Consider the following 23399-nt stretch of genomic DNA (forward strand, 5'->3'; position numbering starts at 1 on the left):
GATACGTTGTTACGACAGAAGACATTATATAAACATAAGTTGTATAATGTTATACATGCAAGATTCAGATCATAATAATAATTATTATATAATAGGCTGTACATTCAATCGAAATACATGTATAACTATTACTGATGTTATCTATGCGCTATACGGCATGCAGGTATAATTTTACTGATGGGTAGAGATGCATGTATGATTTGTTACAAATCTTCATTAATTTTGGTATATCGGTACCTAGATCTGTTGAAGTCAGAATTGTGCCTCTTTTTCTCGTCCAGTCAGAAAATGTACTCATCATTATTTCTGAGTAATGTCTATTTTCTGCACCGATAAGAGTGTTATACCGTACAGCGTGAAATCTTTGAGGCACTTACATTTCATGGAATGGCCTCTAAAAGCATTTCGTTGATGAACAATGTTCGTGGAATGACTGCTTAACGGAAGCCATCCCTTTAATCTTTGCACGTTATAGATCTAGCAGATTTCTAATTAATTTTCGTGGACTTAATTTTCATGTAGGATTGCTAACCCACAAAAAATCAGCCCAATTTTGTGCTATATGGCATGCAGGTATAATTTTACTGATGGTAGAGATGCATCATTATGTAATGATCTACGATAGCTCAGGAATTGGGTTTTACCATAAGTACTATAGTATACAATACAGTGGCGTGCGAAGGTTTTTTGCAAGGGGGGGCTCATAGTAGTCTGGCCACGCCCTCCCCAACTTCGTATTCTTGCAAAGACTGAAAGAGGCTGGAATTCGAGACTAGACTCATATATAGAGCAATCATTATCTCTGTGGTATAGATCTACACGTATCACTTTGCACATACACATTTTAAAACTTAGCCCATCATTGAAATAATCACGTAATTTGCAGCCAGCATGCTGTAGCTAAGCTAGCTCAACAGTTCAAGCTAAACATTGCTTTCTGCAACAAGGGGGGGCTCCAGCCTCTGGAGCCACCCCACTGCAATAATTGTATTTCATTTTGCTGTATGATGATTCACACAGGAATACCATGCAGGGTACATGTTGCACCGTTTGTACAGAGCATGCAGTTTGATTTGAGTATCAATGTTTCTCAGTATAATAATTATAGCCAAAAAGAAATTAATTATGATCTATACATGATGGTGAAGCATAGGAAAGTTGTAATAAATAAAATTATTGTTGTAATAAGTGATAGACTGCATGATTGTCGCCACTTCTATGTATAATGTGTTCAGAGTTTACAAGTCATTGATGTCAACTGTAACCAGATCAAACTCCAATTCTTGCCTCAGAAAGGGATTGTACTGTGCCTATAATCGATAAGAAATCAGAATGAAAAAACATGTCGTTGTATTGAACATAAATCAGGACGACTAAATAGGGATTTTGTCGAATGAAGTCAACTTACATTATCGACGTGGCTCTGACAGACGAGCTCAACATTGCTGCTCTGAGCTATGTTGACCCTCAGGTAGTATCTGTTTCCACTGCCGTCCTTCACAAACAGTTTCACACCCACACTAGAATTAGGGGTTACATAACCATGGATCCACTGGGGTTCGTGGTCAGGCCTTGGGAACAGCCTCCAGCTGGAACGTGAGATATCTTCTTGTTGCTGTCACTGAACACTTGCAGTCTGCGAAGAGGTCCATCGTCATAGAGGTGGAAGTTGTCTGCAGGAGAATGGCAATTGTAAAACCTTATTTAAATAGACATGTCAGTAATTAGTCTATAATGATAATTGTATTTTGCATTAAATGTATCTTACTTGAATGATTCTTCAAATAATGAACTGCCACAGAGCTTCCGTTATGGGTAAGGTACTGACTGGTCAGTACATTTCTGATGAGATTTACAGTGGTGGCCATTTTAATGAGCTTGGAGTTGTCTTGCTTGAAGTTTTGAGTAGATTAATTATTGAATTGCTGTCTTGGTTTGTATGATGTACTAAGCCCAGACACCTCTTTTATAGACTGAAATACAGGATATATAGGTAGAATGGGTTTTTTTCTAAAAGGAAGTTTAAGAATCCTATACATATACTTCCTATAAGGAAGTTCTAACTTCCTGAGTTGTATATAGCTATTACATGCAATGTTGCACGGTTCTGGAAATCCGTTTGAACCATGGCACACAACACAAGATAGAGCAACAGTTACTGCAACACCTATGAACTTTGTATGCATGCACATATCTTCTCTCAGGAAGTAACACAAGAAGTTTATAGAATATACTAGTAAAAGCTCAGAGACAGTCCACCTACAGTACACTAAGTGCCTTATAAAAAAATGAAATTATACCATTATTACGTTGTTACGACAGAAGACATTATATAAACATAAGTTGTATTATAATGTCATGCATGCATGATTCAGATCATAATAATTATTATTACATAATAGGCTGTACATTCAATCGAAATACATGTATCAATAAAATAATTATTACTGATCCCATAGCTACGTGTACATTAGAATTTAGAAAAAGTAAAAACGTACAAAGGTCTATCATAATGATAGATTACCGGAAATGATTAAAATTTTGAGAGGGTGGTTGGTCGTTTTACAAAAGTTATAATACTCTTTGAGCTAAGACCTAATGGCACTCAATTGAGTGGTTAGCCAGTCAGGTATAGGGGTTTTTACATGTCTACGTAGCAACTGTGCAAGTTTTACATTATCAACTCTATAGTACTGTTCCAAAAACTTCAAGTCACCGACGGCGATATCTGGATACTTTCTGCCTTTACTTGGACCAAGACAGTGATTGTTGACGCAGTAGAAACCTTTACCGGAGTTCCACCTTAGTTAGGAGTGAGGTGCATGTGTGTGGCAGAAGCTAACGTAGCTATACTAAACTCACTTCAATACATGTCAGTACATAATTATGTGCGAGTAATTCATATACCTGGAGTATGCATATGACCGTGTGTGTGTGGTCCAAGTAAACGATGTACCACAACCATGATCATCAACCAAGGAATGTTGTCCCTCTCATATGGAATGTACACTAGCACATGCACATGCACACACACACACACACAAACGCACGCACAACTGTACTTATACAGTACTGCAATTGTGTGGGTGGGTTATTTCAATAAGTGCATACTGTATGACCTATACTGTTATCCCCCTATTGGATAACAGCCAAAATAGGAGTACTCCGCTGATAAGCCTAACATACCGTGATTCTACATTATGAATTTGTAAAAAGTAAAAGTTGGGGTATACCGGCCCACATAAACTGAAATAACTCACTTTAATATCTCATTGTAGTCAAGCATTTCTAGGTTTAGGAACTCCTGAACTGTTTCCATGACAATGGATGGTTTGATCGCAAGTGTTTCCCCGTCAATCAGCAATAATTGCTCAGGTAGAAAGTGATCCAACCACCTGCAAGACAGAGAGATACATTGTACAGAGAGTTCCATATGCTCGTAGGTATACATGTACATAATGTACTCTCCCTGTTGAATAATTACATGTATGCATGGACTTTGTATACTTGTAGAAGCTAGTATAGACCATACAATGAAGCCATGCAGCCACCCTTAGGACACCAACAATAGCCTGCTAACACACAAGGGAAGTTCGGGGCTTATTGAGTTACCACACTAAACAGCTAGGATTTGTCTGTTCAACTTCTACAGAAAGCCAATTAACTACACATTGAGTATATGTACATGTAGCACATGATTGCATGAGAAAACCACTTACAAGTTCAAGTGCCTCTGGTACTGGCCCGGCGACAAACAATGTTGCCGTAGTGACAGCAATCCTCGATCAGTGATATTAGAAGCACTGTTGCTTCCTATTACTTCAGAGAATGTGTACTTAAGAGCAACAGGGCTGTTGTGTGCCTGCATGTGCTGTGGGTGTGCGCATGTACACAATAATTTTTTATTGCTTTGGATAAAAAAGGGAATAAATTCCTCAATACATACTATAGTAAATTTTTCCTTAAAAATGAGTGCGCATACATGTATACAGTACCTGATACCAGGAGTAAGCTCTATTGACCGGGTCCAGCAGAATCACCACCAGTTTGATGTTAGGGAGGAGGGCTTTCACTCTAAGTGGGAAAAAAGCAATCTATGAATATGATACATGTACCACCTAAACCGATACAAGTGGTTGTTGCTAAATTTTCCACATCCTGTCTCCCGGCCTCCATGAATACGATTATACTGTGCCGGTGTAAGCTAGATAAATCATTGACTTCCCCTTTGATCTTCACCTCAACCACAATATCATAATTAATTTTGTAGTACAAATAATTTATACATATACCTTAAATTACAGCACTACGTGTACAACAGCTTTGTGCACTAACGATGGAAGTATTTCATAACTGCCACTAAGTAATGTTCAGTGGAGGATGCACAGACTGATAAAGTGATCTCAACAATACAGTATGCACAATAAAGCAATAAAGAATGTTTGTGTCATATCTGCATGGGGGGGGGACCGACCTTTTGGGAGCCAGAGGGTGGGTGAAGTATGTAGCACTCTTCTCGAATATGACCTGGTTGTTGTGGGGGACAGGAAACTGTTCCATGTACCTACAGGGGAAATAGAGCAGTGTAATGTATGGTACCATGTATTGTTAATACAATGTAAGGTACAGCGACCGTTAATTGGGGCCACGAGATGCATGCATGGTTTACAATTTAAGTTGTTGCCATCTCTGTACCTACATACATGTATAGCCCCACCCCACTGGCCTTATCAAAGTTGGTTGAACAATATTCAGGTGTATAAGCATCAAACTTTCATACATCGATTCGAAAATGTTCACAAGTTAATTGAGGGTTTCAATCACTAGAGCTAACTGGTGTAGCCCTATGTACATGTAACAAGACAATGTACAAGTTCCTTTGATCCGACTAAAGTGATACACTGTCAGAGGACCATGCATGCATGAGCATGTCCTGGAAATGTAGTCAGTATAACTACCTTTATATCTATATTATAGTTATCACACAGGTAGTGAAATGTGACCTTTAATTGAAAGAAGTGAAATTCATTTGACCATGCATTATACACGGAAGCATACAAGTATGGCATGGGTTGCACAACACCTACATGTAACTTATACAGCATCACTAACAGTGTTTAGCATGCATGACGGGTGGCTGTGGCATAACAGGATATCTAGATCGATACTGCCAGTACAGTGGAACCTTGGTACCTATAATTGTTACTAAGAGCGCATGAATATTCATGCATGCATTCCTGTTGTTACCAATACTACTTCAGTGCTACCAATATCAAACAAGCCCTTTGTACATGTAACAAGATAGCATACAAGTTCCTTTGATCTGGTAAGTAATACACTATAAGAGGAAATGACCTAGCTGGAAGGGAAGTCAGTAACTAAGGTGGAACCCACTATAACGACCACCTCCGAAGAGCAACTACACGCTATAATAACGGCCAAGAGCTCAGTTGCAGATTGAAACTACAATGACTTCAATGTAAAGCAACCTCTCAGAAACGGCCACCTCTCTACTTTGTGTAACGAGCAGCTTTCTAGCCCCCAATCAGCTTTAGCAATGGAAAATAACCTCCCAGAACGAACAGCTACACCCATAATTAACAGAAAGTTATTGCTGAGATGGCATATTATTGTGCACAATCGTGAAAACCTACAAGCTACAGCCTTTTCGTAATTTGGCAATCTTCAGTAAATTAAATTCTCGCCAAATTTCCCGTTATACAGTATACGCTCACTTACCACTCGACTCCATAGTTGTAGAGTGTCTCATTGCTGAAGAACTGGACTTCCTCGTAGTGATCTTTGTTGTTCTTGTTAGCTGATATCAGGGGGTGCTCCTTCAGGAATGTGTACAGAGCCGTAGTACCTAAAATGGATACGTGAACAGTATGCACTTAATGTACACAGGCTATGTACATTTTACATAGCACGAATCATATCGACCGTTTCCTGACCATAATTATAAGTCAAGCATAAATTTTGAGCACTTACAATACATGGACAAATGTCTGGCCAAACCAATGCATGTGCTGTTAAGTGTCACCTGTTTTCTGTGGTCCAAGAATTAGCAGTGAAGGTAGCCGAGAACAGTTTTTTGAAGGGGGATAAATGTCAATGTGTCTCTTGTCACCACACGGAGACTGTGTGTGTGTGAGGGGAGTGAGTGATAATGACAGTACAACTGCACATGCATGAGCAAGCAGGTTCACTATTACTGTACACACGTACGTGTGACTGTGTACAAATGTACAAATAGCTGTACAAGCTGAGCTAGGGTGTGTGTACAAATAGCTGTACAGGAGAAATTGATAATGGAATGATGCGATACAAGCTAGTAGTCACAACAAGGTAAAGTGCAATGGAAATGAGGTTGTTTAATGACAATCTTTAAAAGTTGTAAGAGGAGGAATGCGGGCAGTGGAAGACGGTCACCATGTACTGTTATGGTGGCAGCTAGGTCACCTCTATAAGTTAATGGGCTTATATGCAGTCTCCATAATATTGTGAAGTGTTTAACCAGCGCTAGTATATAGGCCAACTCTTTATGTTATAGTTATAACACGGGCACAAGGGATGTATGGAATATATTGCACTGAAGCACGAGGGCGTAAGCCCCGAGGGCTGAGTGCAATATATTCCATGCATCCCGAGTGCACGTGTAATAACTAGTTTATATCCCGAGGGCATAGCAACATAACACTGTCTTAGTAACACAATATAAACTGCACAAAAAGATGACAAAGACAACTCTAGACACAGCTCCATCTCTTCTCTCTCCTAGACGCCAGTATATGCAGCGTATAAGATTGGCATGACAGACGAATGGCTTGACACAAAATTGTTGGAGTTCCAACGCTGAAACCACTGCAAAACAGCCCCACCCCTCTACTGCATGCTGCAAAGAAACAGCCCCACCCCATTTACTGCTGCGAAGAAACAGCCACACCCCACTATACTACTCAGTGTAACTGCTGCTCGAACAGCCCCCTCCACTAGCACTATCCTCGGTATCACAACCAAGCCAAAGAAGCTCGCCTCTACACTGCTGCAAAACAGCGCTAGTATATAGGCCAACTCTTTATTCATTTATATAGCCGCTGTTGGTCTAGCTGCTTGATAATATATACACGTAGGGTACTGAGTTTCAATACAACGACAATGGGAAACCTACCCCCCAAATTGGTGTTTTATCTTCTGGAAAGATATCAAAGTAGCGTTTCCCGAGGTTCAAAGGTCGATCAGTTGTTAGCTCCAGATTGGTCCAGGTGCGAGTAAATTGGAAAAGATCCGAGAACAGTTGCAAAGCGAGTCGGTCTGTGGCATAATTGGTGACGTGCGTCATAAAAATGGAGATCTGTGGTAGGTTTTGTGTGTGTATGTGGTGTGTGTGTGTGTGTGTGTGTGTGTGTGTATGTGTGTGTGTGTGTGTGTGTGTGTGTGTGTGTGTGTGTGTGTGTGTGTGTGTGTGTGTGTGTGTGTGTGTGTGTCATATTAATGAACAATTTAATAGCTAGAGGGCTGATACTTGACATGATGCCAAAAGAGACGATTAATTTGTCACGCGCACAATTCAGACGATTTGTTTAAAGACACATTCAATTCAGATAGAGACTTGTATACGTGTATGTACCATCCATTTACTATTGAGCTACATGCCATAATTTGTAGTATTGAAAGGAATAATGTTAGGCCTCATACTGAATGGGTATGGGTTGTTCCGTTGAGTACCATCGTTTACTCTCACACAAACATGACAGTCTACATGGCCACCATTTCCATACACACAGCAGTGTGTAGCACCCTACACAATATCAAGCATCATCAATGCACCTACTGGATTAAAGAGGAGGGTGTTGAAGACGGTCCCACCATTGCCAGCTTCATGAAACGCTTCTTTACCTCCGGGGAACGTTTCGTAGGATATTGTGTGAGTGAACAACCTGCATGTCTGTCTGGGGAGCACCTAAAGAGGAGGTTATGAGTATTAAGCTCAGTTGTACATAGTACATGCATGTTCAGAAATTATTGGTGTACAATTTTGAGGACCCATAGCTCGACTTTAGGGCAATAACGAAAGTAGGAGCTCTACTAGCCTCGATCCCAGGCCTTCCTTGCGGCTTGGAATAGAGGCTAGAGCTTCTATCAAATCAAAAATCAATACAATAGTGTGAGACGGCCAGGTTTCAAATTTGAGTATAGAACGAGGTTCTTCCATGAATGAATCGCAGCGAAAGCACTGAAGAAAGCCTGCCTGCTTGAAACTAGAGGCTGAATCGCAACTATGTAAATGAAGTGTCGATCGCAATTATTTATAACTACATACGTATTCTTATGGTATGACATACATGTACGCAGTATTTGAGAAATATAATTATCAAGTTATCGCATGCCTACCATGATTCCACGATGTATGAAACCTCTCCTCAAATGCTCAGGATAGATATTCGGGTATTCCTCCGTGGTTGTCATAGTAATATTCCATATCCGCCCCCAGGTCTCGTACAGAGGTGGGTAGACCGGGTACACGCCCGAGTGGTGGGGAGACACTGAGTAACCATGCCCCACAGCAATGGAGGTATTCTGAGAAGGGGAGAAACAGTACACTGAACAGCTACTAGTATGTATGACTTCTATGTAGTCTCTGCTTGACATTGTACAGACTGCAAATTTTCAATCTCGATAGGGATGGCAATAGTTGTCCTGGTGCAGTGATTCATTACCACATGTATAGAGCCTATACGTATATTCCTTGGGCTAACCAAGAGCACCAAATGATTGCACACGCACTCAGTAAGTGTAACCCTCCCACACACACACTCACTTGAGCGAACTGTTTGCTTTGGGTCATGAGCGTAGTGAGATTAGCCAATGGCAGTAGGTGGGGTTGAAGGTGGTTAAAGATGTGACCAAACCACTGAAAGTTGTTGGACCGGCGGACCTGCATGGGTGTGGCAAGATCGTACACTCATAATATAGTATGTTGTCAAGGTGGTAACAATCATAGTCCCTATAGTACTGTACGTGCTATATAATTATTCCTTATTACCAATTTAATAGCGTATACATGTATATCAGGGTACTTGATCAATGTGCCCTTGTTATTACACAGTCATGATGTCTCGAGGCATAATTTGGAACAGGGTCATCATGATATAAAACACAAGTTGCAATTAGCCGCTGGCCAAATGCAATTATAGTAACTGCTTCGTGAGGAACAATTGGTCACAAACGTATGAGAATCTCCCCCTCCACACAAACAATCACAAGCTCGTGACTTCCCTCCCCCTCCACACACACTCACAAGCTCGTGACTTCCCTCCCCCTCCACACATACTCACAAGCTCGTGACTTCCCTCCCCCTCCACACACGCTCACAATCTCGTGACTCCCCTCCCCCTCCACACACACTCACAATCACGTGACTCCCCTCTACCTCCACACATACTCACAAGCTCATGACTCCCCTCTACCTCCACACATACTCACAAGCTCATGACTCCCCTCTACCTCCGCTGGGGTGCCTCTCTTGTAATATGCCCCACAGAAACCAAGATTAAACGTTAGTCCAGGAACAAAACTACGCAGTTTCTCCTGAGTCTGAACGAGTGCCTGCAGTGAACGGTAATAAAGTAAAGTGCACAACATCAATGCATGCACGCAAACTTTGTGTGCTTTCACACGGTGGTACGTGCTACATGTACATGTTAATGGTTACGATGACATTTTTACGCACCTGTACATCATTTTTGTTCATTTTCAATCCCTCTGGAGCCACAAAGATATCATCAATGTCGATTAAAATCGATCGTTTCCTATCAAACCTCAAAACTCTCGTTCGAGAAAACAACCTCAATAAATCCATCAATAAAATTTTTGTCAGCCAAAAATTTATTGGTGTTCCAATAAAAAAAATCTGAGGCCCACCCTCCGTAACCTGTTCATTCAAAATGCAAGGTGACTTATTTATTGACCCTTGAGAATCGGTGTAAATCCAAGTACACATTTCTTCAAAATTCGAGGCAGAAAATTGTGTCCTGTTAATAAGGTGATCGAGTTGTGACGGCAGATTGCAGCGGTGGTTTCTTGGGTGTGGCCCCGTGCAGTTTGTGCGATTGACAAGCTTAAATATGTGGTTTTGAATCTCTGCAGATGCCAATGTTGGGAAGGTATGCCAGACGCCACTTTTGGCAATAAGCGATTTAGGAAGCAGCAAGTTGTTCTTGGAGTAGTGGAGATTGAGTTTGGTGGAGATGTGTACCTGTGGGAGTGTGTAGTTAGTTACATCTAAATTAATGTGAAGGACAAAGACGATTAGGGTGTGGGAAAAATGTAATACTATGCAAAAAGGCTTCTCATAATAACATTATAGCCAGTTACGTATCTCTCAAATGACAGCTACACAGTCAACTTAAGATAAGCACCTTGGTGGTGCATTGCCATGTATATATAATTATGAATAAAACGTGGGCTTGCGCATGCACTGGATATACCTGGTCAACTGTAGTCGGTGTTAGAGGCAGGGAGGAGTGGCCCTTGTAACTGAATAGGTGATGATAGTGGCGGTCTTTCAAGTCTCGTCCATCTTGAGGTATAAAAATGGTTGTCACGTTGAATTGTCGGGAATAGTTAGTAAAACGGTCACGTACTTTCGGAGTCCATCTACGACAACGAGAAATTGTGAGTGTGTAGAATGCCATTTCATTAATAAGCTGTAACAGTTGAACATGTTGAGCAATATTTGTGATGGAAGGTGTATAATTACCGTATTACAGTATGCCTAAAATAAATAGAAAATTTTAACACTGTAGAACCTACCTCCCAAAACATGTTTACCCTGCATGCTTAGTTATGAACCATGCAGGGTAAACAGTACGAGATTGTATGACTATCTGTCTACACCAACAATCGAGTGATCCGAACTCACTTGTGAAAGAAACTGATGTGGTCAGCGAATATCAGAAGAGAATATTTCCCTATAGGTCGAGAAGCAGTATCCTACACAGTGTGTGTGTGCGTGTGTGTGTGTGTGTGTGTGTGTGTGTGTGTGTGTGTGTGTGTGCGTGCGTGTGTAGAGCAGATACAACACCCAACACCATGCAACTCCTGAACAATTAATTCTACAAGAGGCCTAATTCGGTATCTATATGGTTATAGTGTCCCTCATCCATACACATTCATACACATACACTGTAGATACCTCATGCCCATGTACTAACTACATTGTATAACAACATTTTATGCCGTTGCTGTATATGTTTTTTTGGCTGAAACATTCATTGGTTAAAACTCTCTCATTATGGATTGTAAATATCCATGCAATCACTCACCTTTTCTTCAGTCAAGCTGATGGTTTGTTCCAGGCGATACTTGTACGTGTCCACAGGCACACGGAGAGAGTCCAGAATGACCTTTAACCCTTTGGCAGTGTGGGTAGAGATGAAGTCATACATCAGTAATACTCGTCCTTGAACCTGATTGGTTTGTCGGGGAGCTTTAGCTGTACGAGAGAAAATTATATATGTTTCAGAAATGTATCATGACCATCAACAGATAATTAAGCCACAGAAAGTTCAATTGATGCCTTGATCCTGTGTCTATCCGAAATAAATAATGTCTACAGCTGGACTGGGATGACAAAAAAAGGGGAGCTCAGATGTGTACGAGAAATGAATGAACAGTTTCAATTTTCGAAAATGAAAAGATTGGGGGGGCTCTCAGGTATACTCAAACTGATCACGAAACTGCACCATGTCTACGCTATCAGTATATACTTGCTACCACTTACTTGAAGCAAATGCCTTGGGTAGTGTGGTTGTTGGCTGTAACGAAAAGGGCGTCTCAATGATGTTACGAATGGTGGCATTTGATTGAACAACTGATTCCTTGAGGGTACGCAATTTAGTAGTTTTCTCTGAATATTCAAACGGTACTAGGTCACTGCTGTGATAATGATTCTTGTTGATGAGCACAAAAATAAATAATAATGATATTAGCAGTAAAAAAATACATATCTTGCGATGGCTCATTCGACATCTTAGGAACTGGAGCACAAGTCGTAAAAACTGCCCCATTTTGACTGATCACTATATGCTAATGTCAGTATTGTCCCTTGGTTGCGCATTTCAGGATTCTTCAGTGTAGCTTCATTAAATATCTTCAGAAGAGAATACCTGCAGGGGGAGAATAATTATAGTTGCCAAATGAATTGTCTAAACTAACCATATTCCCATGTGATAGACTGAATTAGTGTACATTAGCTGTTAACAAGCAATTAGAGTGCCTACATGCACTACACCCACGTGCATAGTTACAGAATACAGTCAGTACAAGAAAGTGTACTCCATTGTATAAATTTAATTATAGACTCAATTAATAGTCAGACTTATTTGCATTAGAGCAGACACAGTGACTATGCAGTATGCACACTAACGTATCTGTTGCAGTCAATACACATACCAGTAAACTATAATTAATCAACAGCATTTTTTCACAAGGACTGAAGCAGTCTCTGCAATGATCAACTGTATACACCGTGCAGTAAAGGGTAATTATGTCATTAATAGACCTTGCAATTGATGAATCATACTTGCCAATGCCTTCAGGCCTTTATAAAACATTAGGTATTAATACCTCTGGCTAAACAGAAACCATATCTAAGCAACCTCAGGCATATGCTGGTTCTTTAGAGGAGTCTATACTGGATATGTACTGACTACTTTAAAACAGCAGCTATAGCACAAGGCTCAAGAATAACTGGAAGACACACATTCCTCACAGTCAGACAGTTAAGTGCGTGGCAACAAGGTAACTGAATACTTCAGTCAGCCAATTAAACAGCACTAAAATTTGGTAAATATTGACTATAGACCCATGATGAATAATGCCTGTGGGTGTATGTGAGTAAAAATAAGCAGAATTTAAAAGAACTTCCTTAGGACACCAGAAGAGTACATGCAATTAAGGCACTTCAAATGCTGAGTAGGCACTGCCATACTACTGACTAACTCCATCAGCATTTCGTCAGCAAATGAATCACCCCCAGATAAACTGATTGACCAAAGATGACCACAATGTACCCAGAGAAACCCTATCCACTCCACCCTCAATACTACCTAACAACTTACACTTGTACCACACACTTCTCCCAGATCTTTGTGCAGCAGTCAGTGCACTTCTTAAAGACTATTTTTTAAGTACAATGGAACCGAACCAAATGTTCAGTTTTTGTCTTGGCTGCATTGCACTTGCATTGCGCTTACATTATATTATCTCGCTCACTGAAACCCATTGAGGACCATGCACTCATCTGAATTTTTAAACTCAATGACTCCTAACCAGGCCACCAGCTTGGGATCCTCTGACTACCAGAAAACTAAGCATTTTGTCAGCAAATGGGGATACTACTGACTACCTCTATCAGCATTTTGTCAGCAAATGAATCACCCCCAGATAACCGTGATTGACCGAAATTGACCACATTGTACCACAATGTAAGCAGAGAAACCCTATCCACTTCACCCTCAATCCCTCAGCACAGTGCAATACCAACCATCGTGGTCAAGTGGCACTATCAATAACTGACCATACTTCTCTCAGATCTTTGTAGTCAGTACATCAAACATTCCGGTTCTCTCTTGGCATTGCACTTGTCAAACTAATCCCCCTCCCCCCTCCCTACTGGGGATAGGTTGATTTGTACCATACTTCTCTCAGATCTTTGAGACTAGTCTTCAGTACAATGGAATCAAACATTCCGTTTCTCTCTTGGCATTGCACTTGTCAAACTAATCCCTACCACCCCTCCCTACTGGGGATAGGTTAATTATTTTCTACCTAGAGGATCGCTTAGAGTTAGATACAGGTCGAATTCCCACATAACCCCTGTGTACTTGGAATACCAGGGGATTAGACCTAGCCCAAATAACATGCCCAAAGGTAAGGGGATTAAACCATGTGATTGGTCTAATCCCTACTTATCCCGGTAGGGATGAGGGGCATTACTTTGACAAGCTAGTGTATATACATGCTTACGTATATATATTAATATCTTGCTTGCTAATGAAACCCATTGATAAGGACCATGCCCGGCACTCAATATAGATCAGTCTTTCTAAGAGTAAATAAATTATTAATGACTGCTATTACACGTACACCAGGTTGGACTCGGTATTCTACCAACCTAAACTCCAATTAAATTTAGTTACACTGAAACTCTAAAAAAATATTGTGTGTGTGTATGCATATGCGCATGTGTGTGTATACAGTAAATGTCATCATGATACACTGTACTGGTACATAGTGCTAGTATAGAGTACACTCTGATCATCAATCTTACCAAAACACTTCTCTTCTGGGCAATCTTTGTCCACTCAATAAAATAAACTGTACACACTCAATCCATCAACTGTACAGTGCAGTGTACTCCCTTGGTGTCCACAGACTTCTTATAATCTGTTTTATATACACTACTCGATCCAATAGGCGGCGGCTAATACTACATTAAGGTGTGGCCTAAATTTTAAATGTACCGGTGTCACAGGACACGGCCTCCCCCAGGACAGGAGCTCCGGGGGGGGGTTCCGTCCTTAGGATAAATCCTCCCCCCGGAGTTTCTGTCCTAGGACAAAAGCTCCTACCCCAGGACCAGAGCTCCCCCATTCTGCGGTGCAGGTGAAAGTCTAGCCTCGATCCCAGGCCGAGTTTTCGCTTTTATAACGGTTAGGCGAACAACTGGGCCTGGTACTAGTTGTCTGCGCATGCGTCAAATTTTCATTGTATATTTGTGGTCGGCAAAAATATTTAATAAATCAATAATCCAAATTTGTACACAGAAAATGCACAGAGTGAGTACACAAAAGATGCACATAGGGAGCTGCTTCACAAAGGCCTGGGGAGTTGCCAGTTGTGCTGCAGCACAATTACAGTGACCCAGGGCAACTTCAGGATGATTGAATGCCTTCAAATTACGTTTCAAAAAGATTTAGCAGGCTGCTGGACTTCTCTGATTCTAGGCCCCAACTCGTAACTCATTGCTTGAGAAAACGTAGATTCTCTTGATGTCTCTGAGCTACCCAGCAACGCTCGAATGAGCAGGTCATACTCCAGTCCTGTGTCTGTGAGTATAGGACAATATTAAAAGAAACCAAAGACGGTTAAACCCTTACCTCAAACTGTCCAGTCTCGTCCGTTAGTATAGCCAAGAGGAGCACTGTTGGGATAGCTGGATATTAGCCATTGCTCCTGTACAGAGAAGTAGACATTTTAAATACGTGTAGATCTATACATATTAAATTTCTCGGTTATAGTGTCATTGTCGACGAGCTGATGATGGCAGCACCAAGTTCTCTAGCTCACACTCTTCACTTGATCCACCATATTAATGATGAAACTATAGTCTACCTACATTCTTGCCAAACATGAACAAGACTTGATAGCATAGCCGGCCATAGGGCCCACACAAAAATATCTGACCTTAACAAGCTTGACAAAGCTTTATACCTCTTCCCTTGTTGTTCAGTCTTCAGAATAAGCTTCAGAGAAGAGAGAAGCTTCAGCTAAGAGCCATTCCAATCGATTCCAATAATGATAAAACGGGAACTGACTTCTAGTACACGATAGTACACGAATATAAATGGCACGAAAGTGAACGAGAATATCCATTCGTCAGAATCTGACAAACGACTGACGCATGCGCAGACAACTAGTACCAGGCCCAGTTGTTTGCCTAACCGTTATAAAAGCGAAAACTCGGCCTGGGATCGAGGCTAGTGAAAGTCAGTCCACAGGTAATCTGAGAGGACTAGTCTAGGCTACGAAGTAAACAGCCATAGACAAAGCCTAACTAGATGCAATAGATTCTGTATCTATTATGTTATAGATCTCAATACTCAATATATACAACAATGCAAGAGAAAGAAGTACAATAAATATAACCAAAAGTGCACAAATCATAAAGTGATGCAACCAGAACAAAACCAATTACCTACTGGTTCTTTGCGAATTTTGGCACAGCGATAGTGATACCACTCACTTCATTTGTCACACATGACCATATCCTCAAAAGAGTCCGGTCTCTTGCACATGCAGTATATTGTAATGGCAATGGTTTGTGGTGTTGGTCTTTTGGGCATCGCTTTCTTTGTGCGAGGGAACCGTGAGAGTTTGCCCTTCTCAAAGCACTTAATGAGATGTGCTCTCATTTTGGCCTCATCAAACACTAGAGAATCCACATTATCGTTCATAGCAGCGTGATATGCAGCAGCAATGCTAAATAGTCCGCAGTTGTTAGCACCCTCTTGCTGCTGGAGAGCCACCACAGAAATCAACAGCCCATTGCATTGAATTAATGGGCTATACACTTGTGCTATCTGGAGCTCAGTACTTGGGGAAAGCGTTCCATTGAAGCAGCTGTCGTACAAATACAGTTCACCCTTAAACAGAGAAGTGGCAATCCAGTGCTGTCGTTCTTCAACAAAGAAGATTTGCACAGCTGCATGTGTACAAGTAAAATTATCATAATTACATAAACGTTGTCTTACCTGGGCCTTGATTATTGGAAACTGGTGGAAATGCCTTTAATTGGGCCAAGAGAGTATTATAGCAGCCTTTAAACTTAAGGAATTGCATCGATAATAACTGGTGGGCTGCACGCATATGCTTGTCGGAGAGCATACCACCTATTGCTCTCAACACTTGTTTGTCAAAGAGGTTTAGATCTAGGGTCTTCAGCCACATCGTTCCCTATAATCATATACACAGAAGTCTAAGAATTGTACAAGATATATACACAGCTTATACAGAATATTCTACCAAGAAAATAGACATGTTATGATAATTATATATTATTACCTGACTCTTTTGTTTCTTCCTAGGAGGTGACTTGCAAGGATCTTTTGTGTCAAGAGGACGCTTATCACGCTTATCTTGCTTTTGAGAGGGTAGGTCAGGCTTTTGAGAGGGTAGGTCAGGTTTTTGAGAGGGTACATCAGGCTTTTGAGAGGGTACATCAGGCTTTTGAGAGGGTAGGTCAGGCTTTTGAAAGGGTACATCAGGCTTTTGAGAGGGTATATCAGGCTTTTGAGAGGGTACATCAGGCTTTTGAGAGGGTATATCAGGCTTTTGAGAGGGTAGGTCAGGCTTTTGAGAGGGTAGGTCAGGATTTTGAGAGGGTACGTCAGGCATTCGTTTATTCTTAGGAGGTGATTTGACTGGAGAAGAGTGGTTGTCTTCAGAGCCAGGAAGAGTGTTTTCTTCATCGTTGGTTTCTGTAAAATGTTTTAATCATAATTATATAGCAAGGAACACGACAGAAGGAGGTTATTGCTAGCCACACTTTACCTGGAGAGTAGTATTCCTTTAGCAGTACCCCATTGTAACACTTTTTCAATACTTTGCCGCTCCCAGACTGCAACTCGTATCTACCCTTGTCAAGGATCTTATGGACAATATATGGACTTTCCAGGTGCAGTCCATTTTCCCTCCCATTCGATGAGAATTGGCCATATTCTTTAGCATGACACTGCTGCCAACTGGATAACTCTACGACAAAAATGGAAAAAAATAAGCTAAAGTTTGCTATATAAAATAATACCTTCAAAGAGTTATGCTTGTTGTCATACTGCTGCTTCTGTTTTTGCTGTGCAGCAGCAATGTTCTCCTTGGCATTGAGGTGACAGCAGTCACGAATTTCCATCAACCTTCGGAGAATTCCATCCATGTCTTCTCCGTCTTCTTCATTTTCAGTCTCCTCTCCACTCAATTGGTCAGCATCTCCTCTATCTTCTATAGCGTCGGCACCATCTCGTTGATCCATATCAAAAGTAACAGCTTTCCGCGGGTGGCGATTGAACATTAGGAAAAAGGGTGTGTACTTTGATGACGCCTACAATCAAAAAATAACATATGCATGCATGATATAATAATTAAAATTTTACCTGTTTTGATATGCGATAGGCATAAAGAGCAGCAGAGAGATGCTGATCCCAGTCATCAGTACTAGAATCGATTACCTTCTTGAGAGTGTTCACTAGAGTCTGGTTGAAGCGTTCATCAAGGCCATTTGTTTGTGGGTGGTAAGCACTTGATACGCAGTGCTGTATGTCAGTCAACTGAAAAAGTTGGGTGTTGATTTCGTTGACAAACTCTCTTCCTTGGTCTGATTGAATCACTTTTGGCCACCCATGCCTGCAAAATGTGTCAAACAGAAATTTTGCTACACCTTCTGCTGATTTTGATGGGAGTGGGGCAGCCTCAGGCCACTTAGAGAAATAGTCTGAAAGGGTGATAATGTACTTGTTTCCAGAGCTTGTTTCAGGTAGAGGTCCTACCAAGTCAATACCAACTCTGTACCAGACCTTTGTCACAGGGATGGGGTGTAGTTCTGCTCTGGGCTTCTGCAGTTGGTGATTCGTTCGTTGGCATTTGTCGCAGTGCTTGCAGAGCTGTATGACGTCAGCATGTAGGCCTTTCCAGTAGAAACCCTGAGCAACCTACATGCATGAAACAGATATAATTATACTTTATAAGATATGATATACCTTTCCATAGGTATTGTCTCTCCCAAAATACATCCCATCCAGTCCATCGTGGCACATGTTTAGTATCCTGCTTTTCTCCTCTTGCTTCACCACAACTCTTCTCATTCTATGCATGCCAGTGCTGTCCTTCTCAGGCAGGTATAAGCATTGTTGCTGCAGAGCATATCTTTGAGCTTTGTCTCTTATACTTCTCTTGTCATTAGTGGAAAGCCCGTCTCTGTATTTCTTCTGGCCAGCATTCCTGGCAGCAGTCTTGTACAGCAGTATGTCCTCATACTCTTGTTGAGTTAGCCATTCTGATTGCTAACAGTCTATACATTTCGCATGCACGCGCACGCTTATTATACTAAAGCCTTGACAGGTTTTGACAGGGTACATGTACCCGGATGATATATCCTGGGGGCGGGGATTCTGTCCTAGGAGTAGGACAAAACCACCGGGGGGGGAGGCATTGTCCTAAGACCGCAGCTCCGGGGGAGAAACTGTCGCCCGGAGGTTCTATCCTATGACACCGGGTAATTTTCGGGGGACAAAATATTCGTGGTTCAGCAATATTGAGAGATTTTGTGGGTAATATTTTTGTGGTTGCTGTTTGCACTTGCAGGTAAAGGTCGCTTCATTCATGGGTAAAATATTCGCGGTCAGACCTCCAACCCCAGTGCGGTACTCCTGGCTGGGTGTCAACCACAAACATGCATGCAACATGCAGGAAGTCTATAATAGGGGGATTAACTGCCAACTGGTACTACATAACAAGCCTATAAATAGAGTGTTTGCATGTACTTGGAAGCATCACTGATCACTCCATAGATATTGGACTTATCAGTCCAACCATTACCAACACATCAGCAACAACAAGTCTTTCAGTTCATCTGCTAAAAGCCATGGCAGTCTCCACCATTGTCAAGATCGTCCTTTATCTAACGATTGGCCAATGCATCCTGTCTACCTCAACCTTTGCAATTCCTCTTCTTGAAGGCGATAGAAGAAATGAAGCCTTTGTTGTGGGTGGTTCCATCGTGGTGTTTACAACGAGCGTTTCTACTCAAGCCAGAGAAGATGTCCGGAATGGAATTTTGAGTGCCCAGCTGTTGCTAACAAGAAAATCGATCGTGAGAACAATGCTGACGAGTGGTATATAACATACAACACTTTTCTGAGTAAAGTCGGCTTTGGTGTCCATTCCTTTGAGAACAAGAAAATGGTCAATGCTGACACGTTCACAATGGAAGAAATAGCCCTCAGCACTTTTAAGGATATAACTACCCCGACTGGGAATTCCCTGGCAAAGACTGCAATCGAAGCTCTGGGAAAGCTACCTGCGAGTGACCGATCAGTGCAGATCTCACTTCTAATGGGACCTTTGTGATCAACACAATGGGGTGGTAGCTATTGGTTTTGGGATGCTGAGTTTTCATGCACGCCCTCAATGGAACAAAGCTGATATTACAATGTTCACTGCTAAGCAAAGTATTGTCCTTAATGAAGACGTTTATGCTAGCGTGAGGGACGTTCTCAACAAGAAGCTGGGAGACAGAGTACTCACCTTGACTTCTGAAATTAAAATCTGAATTGTGATTGCTATCGAACTTAATTGTAGTTAGTCGTGTTCTGTGCCTTAATTGCCAGTATAATTATAGTTAATGTGTGCACTGCATGCTAATTCATTGTGATAACCTGAACAATTACTAGAATGAAGAAACATCAACATTTTAAATCCCATAGTGTTTTTGTATAGCCATTATAAGGCAGCCATTGAATTTTTTTCATGCTGTTCTTGTATGCGGATAAAACTTTGAACAACGGTAGGGCAATATACTTCCCCCCTATCTCGGCCCTGTCACACTGTACATTGGTCAGACTTCATTAAAATAAATTTTATTGATTGATTATGTAAATTACAAGGCAACTGCAGTTAAATGCCATTTACCTGAAAACCCTGCCCTTTTTGCAGAATACATGTAGTCATGTGCACCTCTAGAGAGTTAATGTGTGTGGGTGTTTCCTGAATAGTCACGTCCACCTCTAGAGAGTTAATGCATGTGTGTGGGTGTTTCTTGCTTCTCTAGTCCATGCATGCAGCCGAGTTTTCTCTAAAATAACGCTAGTTTTTCAACTTCGTTCTTCTTTTAAAAAAATCAGCCTGGAACGAACCGAGGCTATATATCTTTTTTTTGTAGAAATGCAATTTGTGGTCGCTCTGCATGTGTGCATACACAAAACTAATTCGCAGGTGTATTTTATTCAACGTGGATTAGGCCTCGCGTGTATTCATGGTTGATGACCACAGTGTGGTTACAATAATGTGAAAACCACAGCTCTGCAAGTGCAGTACAGTCATGTAGTTGAGAGTTCTTGGTGCTCAGTGCTCAAATCTGGATGGATCTACACATGCAAGAAGGAGAGAAGCTATAGTAACTACTCTCAGAGTCACTAGAAATATCCAGACTGACCAGGCATGTTATGTTTCAAGGTTCTCAATGGCATGGATTCAGTTCTCAGAGCAAACGATGCAAATCAAATCTTATTTGCAGTACTGCCACTTGAATATAGAATGCTAGTTTTAGGTATAGATGTATTATAGTCTAGTAGGAGACATCCTTGAAGCTAAATATCTACAACTCAGCTCTTGCTTTTGTGCAACTACCCATGAAACTTCTCTCTCTTTCTGTGATCTTCTGGGATAGTCTTACAACATTGTCAGTTGCATTTAGCTGGAAACTGTAGCAAGTTGGGCAACAAGAGGCCGCTTTGCATAACTTCTTTTCCTTCTTTTTGCCTCCAATTGACCGCAGCGGTTAACACGCCGAGAAATCTTCGGCGTGTCGACACAACTTCTACATAGGAAGTTCACCAGACCCATGCTATTGACCTAGCGTTCATATAGAAAACATCCGGGGCTGGCTGCGCGAGACTACCCTATACACCAGGAAACTTTCAGGCAATTCGTTGCCTAATACAATGGTTGTAAGCAACGAATTGCCTGCAAATTTGCAAGCAACCCATTGCATACAATACTTGTACCCTGACTTTAAAAATGGTGGTTTGGACACATTTTTAGTACATCTTTTGATCTTTCAGGCAATCTGTTGCCTCAACTTTAGGCAACAAGTTGCATGCAACATAGATTGTAGGCAATAACTTGTTGCCTAAAGTTGATCCATGGTCAACTTCAAGCAGCTGTAGCAGTCTACACACACACACACAGACACACAAACACACTACCGTATACCTCGCTTGTGCCAAGCAACAGATTGCCTAAAGGTGTAATTATTATATTATACAAAACCACACTACTCAGGTTGGTTAAGGCCGTTTCCGCATAAATATGGGCCATAAATGAGGGTGCATTGCAATCCATTCGTTGTCATTGTGTAATGGTTTCAATATGTACCTTTATATTCGGGATTCATATTATATACGTAAAATGGATCAGGATGATAACATCGTTGCCATGGTTACTGCCTTGTTGCGTACGTTAACTTGCTATTTACTTAAACCAAAGAACGCTGCCTCCAATAATCACTTTCATGGTACAATCTTAGTATCAAAAGAAAGCTCTTACTACAGTGTAATAGAAACCAAGTGGATATTTAGGGCTGCTATCACGTATTTTGTACAGTAGGCATACAAATCATAAATTTTCACCTTTTTTTAGCATTTTTTTCAATAATTTTGCTGTAATCAGAGCTAGAATGAGTTCATACCAAATATCCACCTTGTTTCTAGTAGATCTCACTAAGAGCTTTCTTTTGATACCAATATAGCTTTCTAAAACTTGGTATTGGAGGCAGCGTATTCAAAACTATTGTTAAGGTAAGTCATATTTGGTCACAGTTAACGCACATACTAAGATAGTAACCATGGTAATAATGTTATCAGATGAAAGGTATTCATGTTTACAATACATTGTTGTACATTTTGGAAAAAATAATGTGTAATTGACAAGATTTTTTACAAAAAATGGTAGTTTTTTGTAGTATATGTTTTCTTCAATTTCAAGAAAAAAACAGCCTTAACCTATACCTAAGTACCAATATTATCATCAAATCAAATGTTATACCCCATGCCCAAAAGATATACTAACCTGCTCTAAAGTCTGGGATTTGTTGTCGATATCGCTGTTATTAAATATGATTATGACCAATAATCGTCACATATGAAGAAAGCTAGGTCTATCAGTGTGCATTCAATCTGGTAAAGACGTCCTAATGGTTGACACACAAGAAAGCTAGATTTAAGTTCGACCGTCCAGGCTCTGTGAGCCGATGTCCCCTCTAACATGCCGAGTATCAAAGCGTACATGCGGCGACACGCGAGCGGCTGTCGCCCGCCTAGCCTCTAAAAATTAATGCGCATGCGCAAACCACATTGGCGTACTCAACGGTATACACAATTATAACTATTGCAATGCATAAATAGAGCAATGTGAGCATCAAGCACTCCAGCAGTAATACACCTCATCTTTTAACTCGTTGACTTTCCAATTCAACAATTAATTTGACGATCCTTCACACTACCAGACAATTTCAGCCATGGCAGTCTCCACCATTCCCAAGATTGCCTTTTGTCTAACAGTCGTTCAATGCTTCCTGTCTATCTCAACCTTTGCAATTCCTCTTCTTGAAGGCTACGGAAAAAATGAAGCCTTTGTAGTGGGTGATTCCATCATTGTATTTACAACGAGCGTTTCTACTCAAGCCAGAGAAGATGTCCGGAATGTAACTCTGCTTGTCCAGTCTGCTGCGAATTTTGAAGCGAATCCTTTGAAGAATCCTGACAAGTGGTATAAAGCATATGTCCGTATTCTCAATAATGTAGGCTTTGTTGTTCAATCCTTTGAGAGCAAGCAAAAGGTCGACG

General features: G+C 41.0%; 2 protein-coding genes and 1 long non-coding RNA gene across 5 annotated transcripts; 1 reads left to right on the plus strand and 2 right to left on the minus strand.

Moving 5' to 3' along the window:
* Positions 1–1086: 1086 nt before the first annotated feature.
* LOC135340844 (bifunctional heparan sulfate N-deacetylase/N-sulfotransferase 1-like) lies at positions 1087–14452 on the minus strand. The gene is made up of 20 exons (XM_064537257.1): positions 14336–14452; positions 11786–12170; positions 11328–11497; positions 10925–10995; positions 10491–10659; positions 9734–10258; positions 9487–9609; positions 8822–8938; positions 8395–8580; positions 7835–7963; positions 7172–7354; positions 6044–6140; positions 5740–5866; positions 4475–4564; positions 3996–4074; positions 3720–3871; positions 3261–3395; positions 1769–2802; positions 1409–1673; positions 1087–1310 (listed from the first exon to the last, which is right to left on the minus strand). The coding sequence occupies exons 2-18, from the start codon at positions 12069–12071 to the stop codon at positions 2589–2591; spliced, it is 2853 nt and encodes a 950-aa protein (XP_064393327.1). The 5' UTR covers positions 12072–12170; positions 14336–14452; the 3' UTR covers positions 1087–1310; positions 1409–1673; positions 1769–2588.
* On the plus strand, positions 7796–8712 carry LOC135341923 (uncharacterized). Its single transcript, XR_010396692.1, has 2 exons — positions 7796–7927; positions 8495–8712. It is a non-coding gene; the product is annotated as an uncharacterized LOC135341923 (long non-coding RNA).
* A 327-nt stretch (positions 14453–14779) lies between the features above and the next one.
* On the minus strand, positions 14780–18490 carry LOC135341480 (uncharacterized). 3 transcript variants are annotated; one of them, XM_064538071.1, is made up of 8 exons: positions 17934–18490; positions 17591–17881; positions 17338–17538; positions 16849–17264; positions 16539–16740; positions 15472–16489; positions 15165–15240; positions 14780–15113 (listed from the first exon to the last, which is right to left on the minus strand). In XM_064538071.1, exons 4-6 carry the CDS (start codon positions 17179–17181, stop codon positions 16032–16034), a joined length of 993 nt encoding a protein of 330 aa, XP_064394141.1. In that variant the 5' UTR covers positions 17182–17264; positions 17338–17538; positions 17591–17881; positions 17934–18490; the 3' UTR covers positions 14780–15113; positions 15165–15240; positions 15472–16031. The 3 variants fall into 3 exon arrangements, with proteins under 3 accessions (XP_064394141.1, XP_064394132.1, XP_064394124.1); XM_064538062.1 differs by having other exon boundaries at positions 15165–16489; positions 18009–18490; XM_064538054.1 differs by having other exon boundaries at positions 15165–16489.
* Positions 18491–23399: the final 4909 nt, after the last annotated feature.

Source organism: Halichondria panicea, chromosome 1 (assembly GCF_963675165.1).
Source record: "Halichondria panicea chromosome 1, odHalPani1.1, whole genome shotgun sequence".
In the NCBI taxonomy this organism is placed as follows: domain Eukaryota; kingdom Metazoa; phylum Porifera; class Demospongiae; order Suberitida; family Halichondriidae; genus Halichondria; species Halichondria panicea.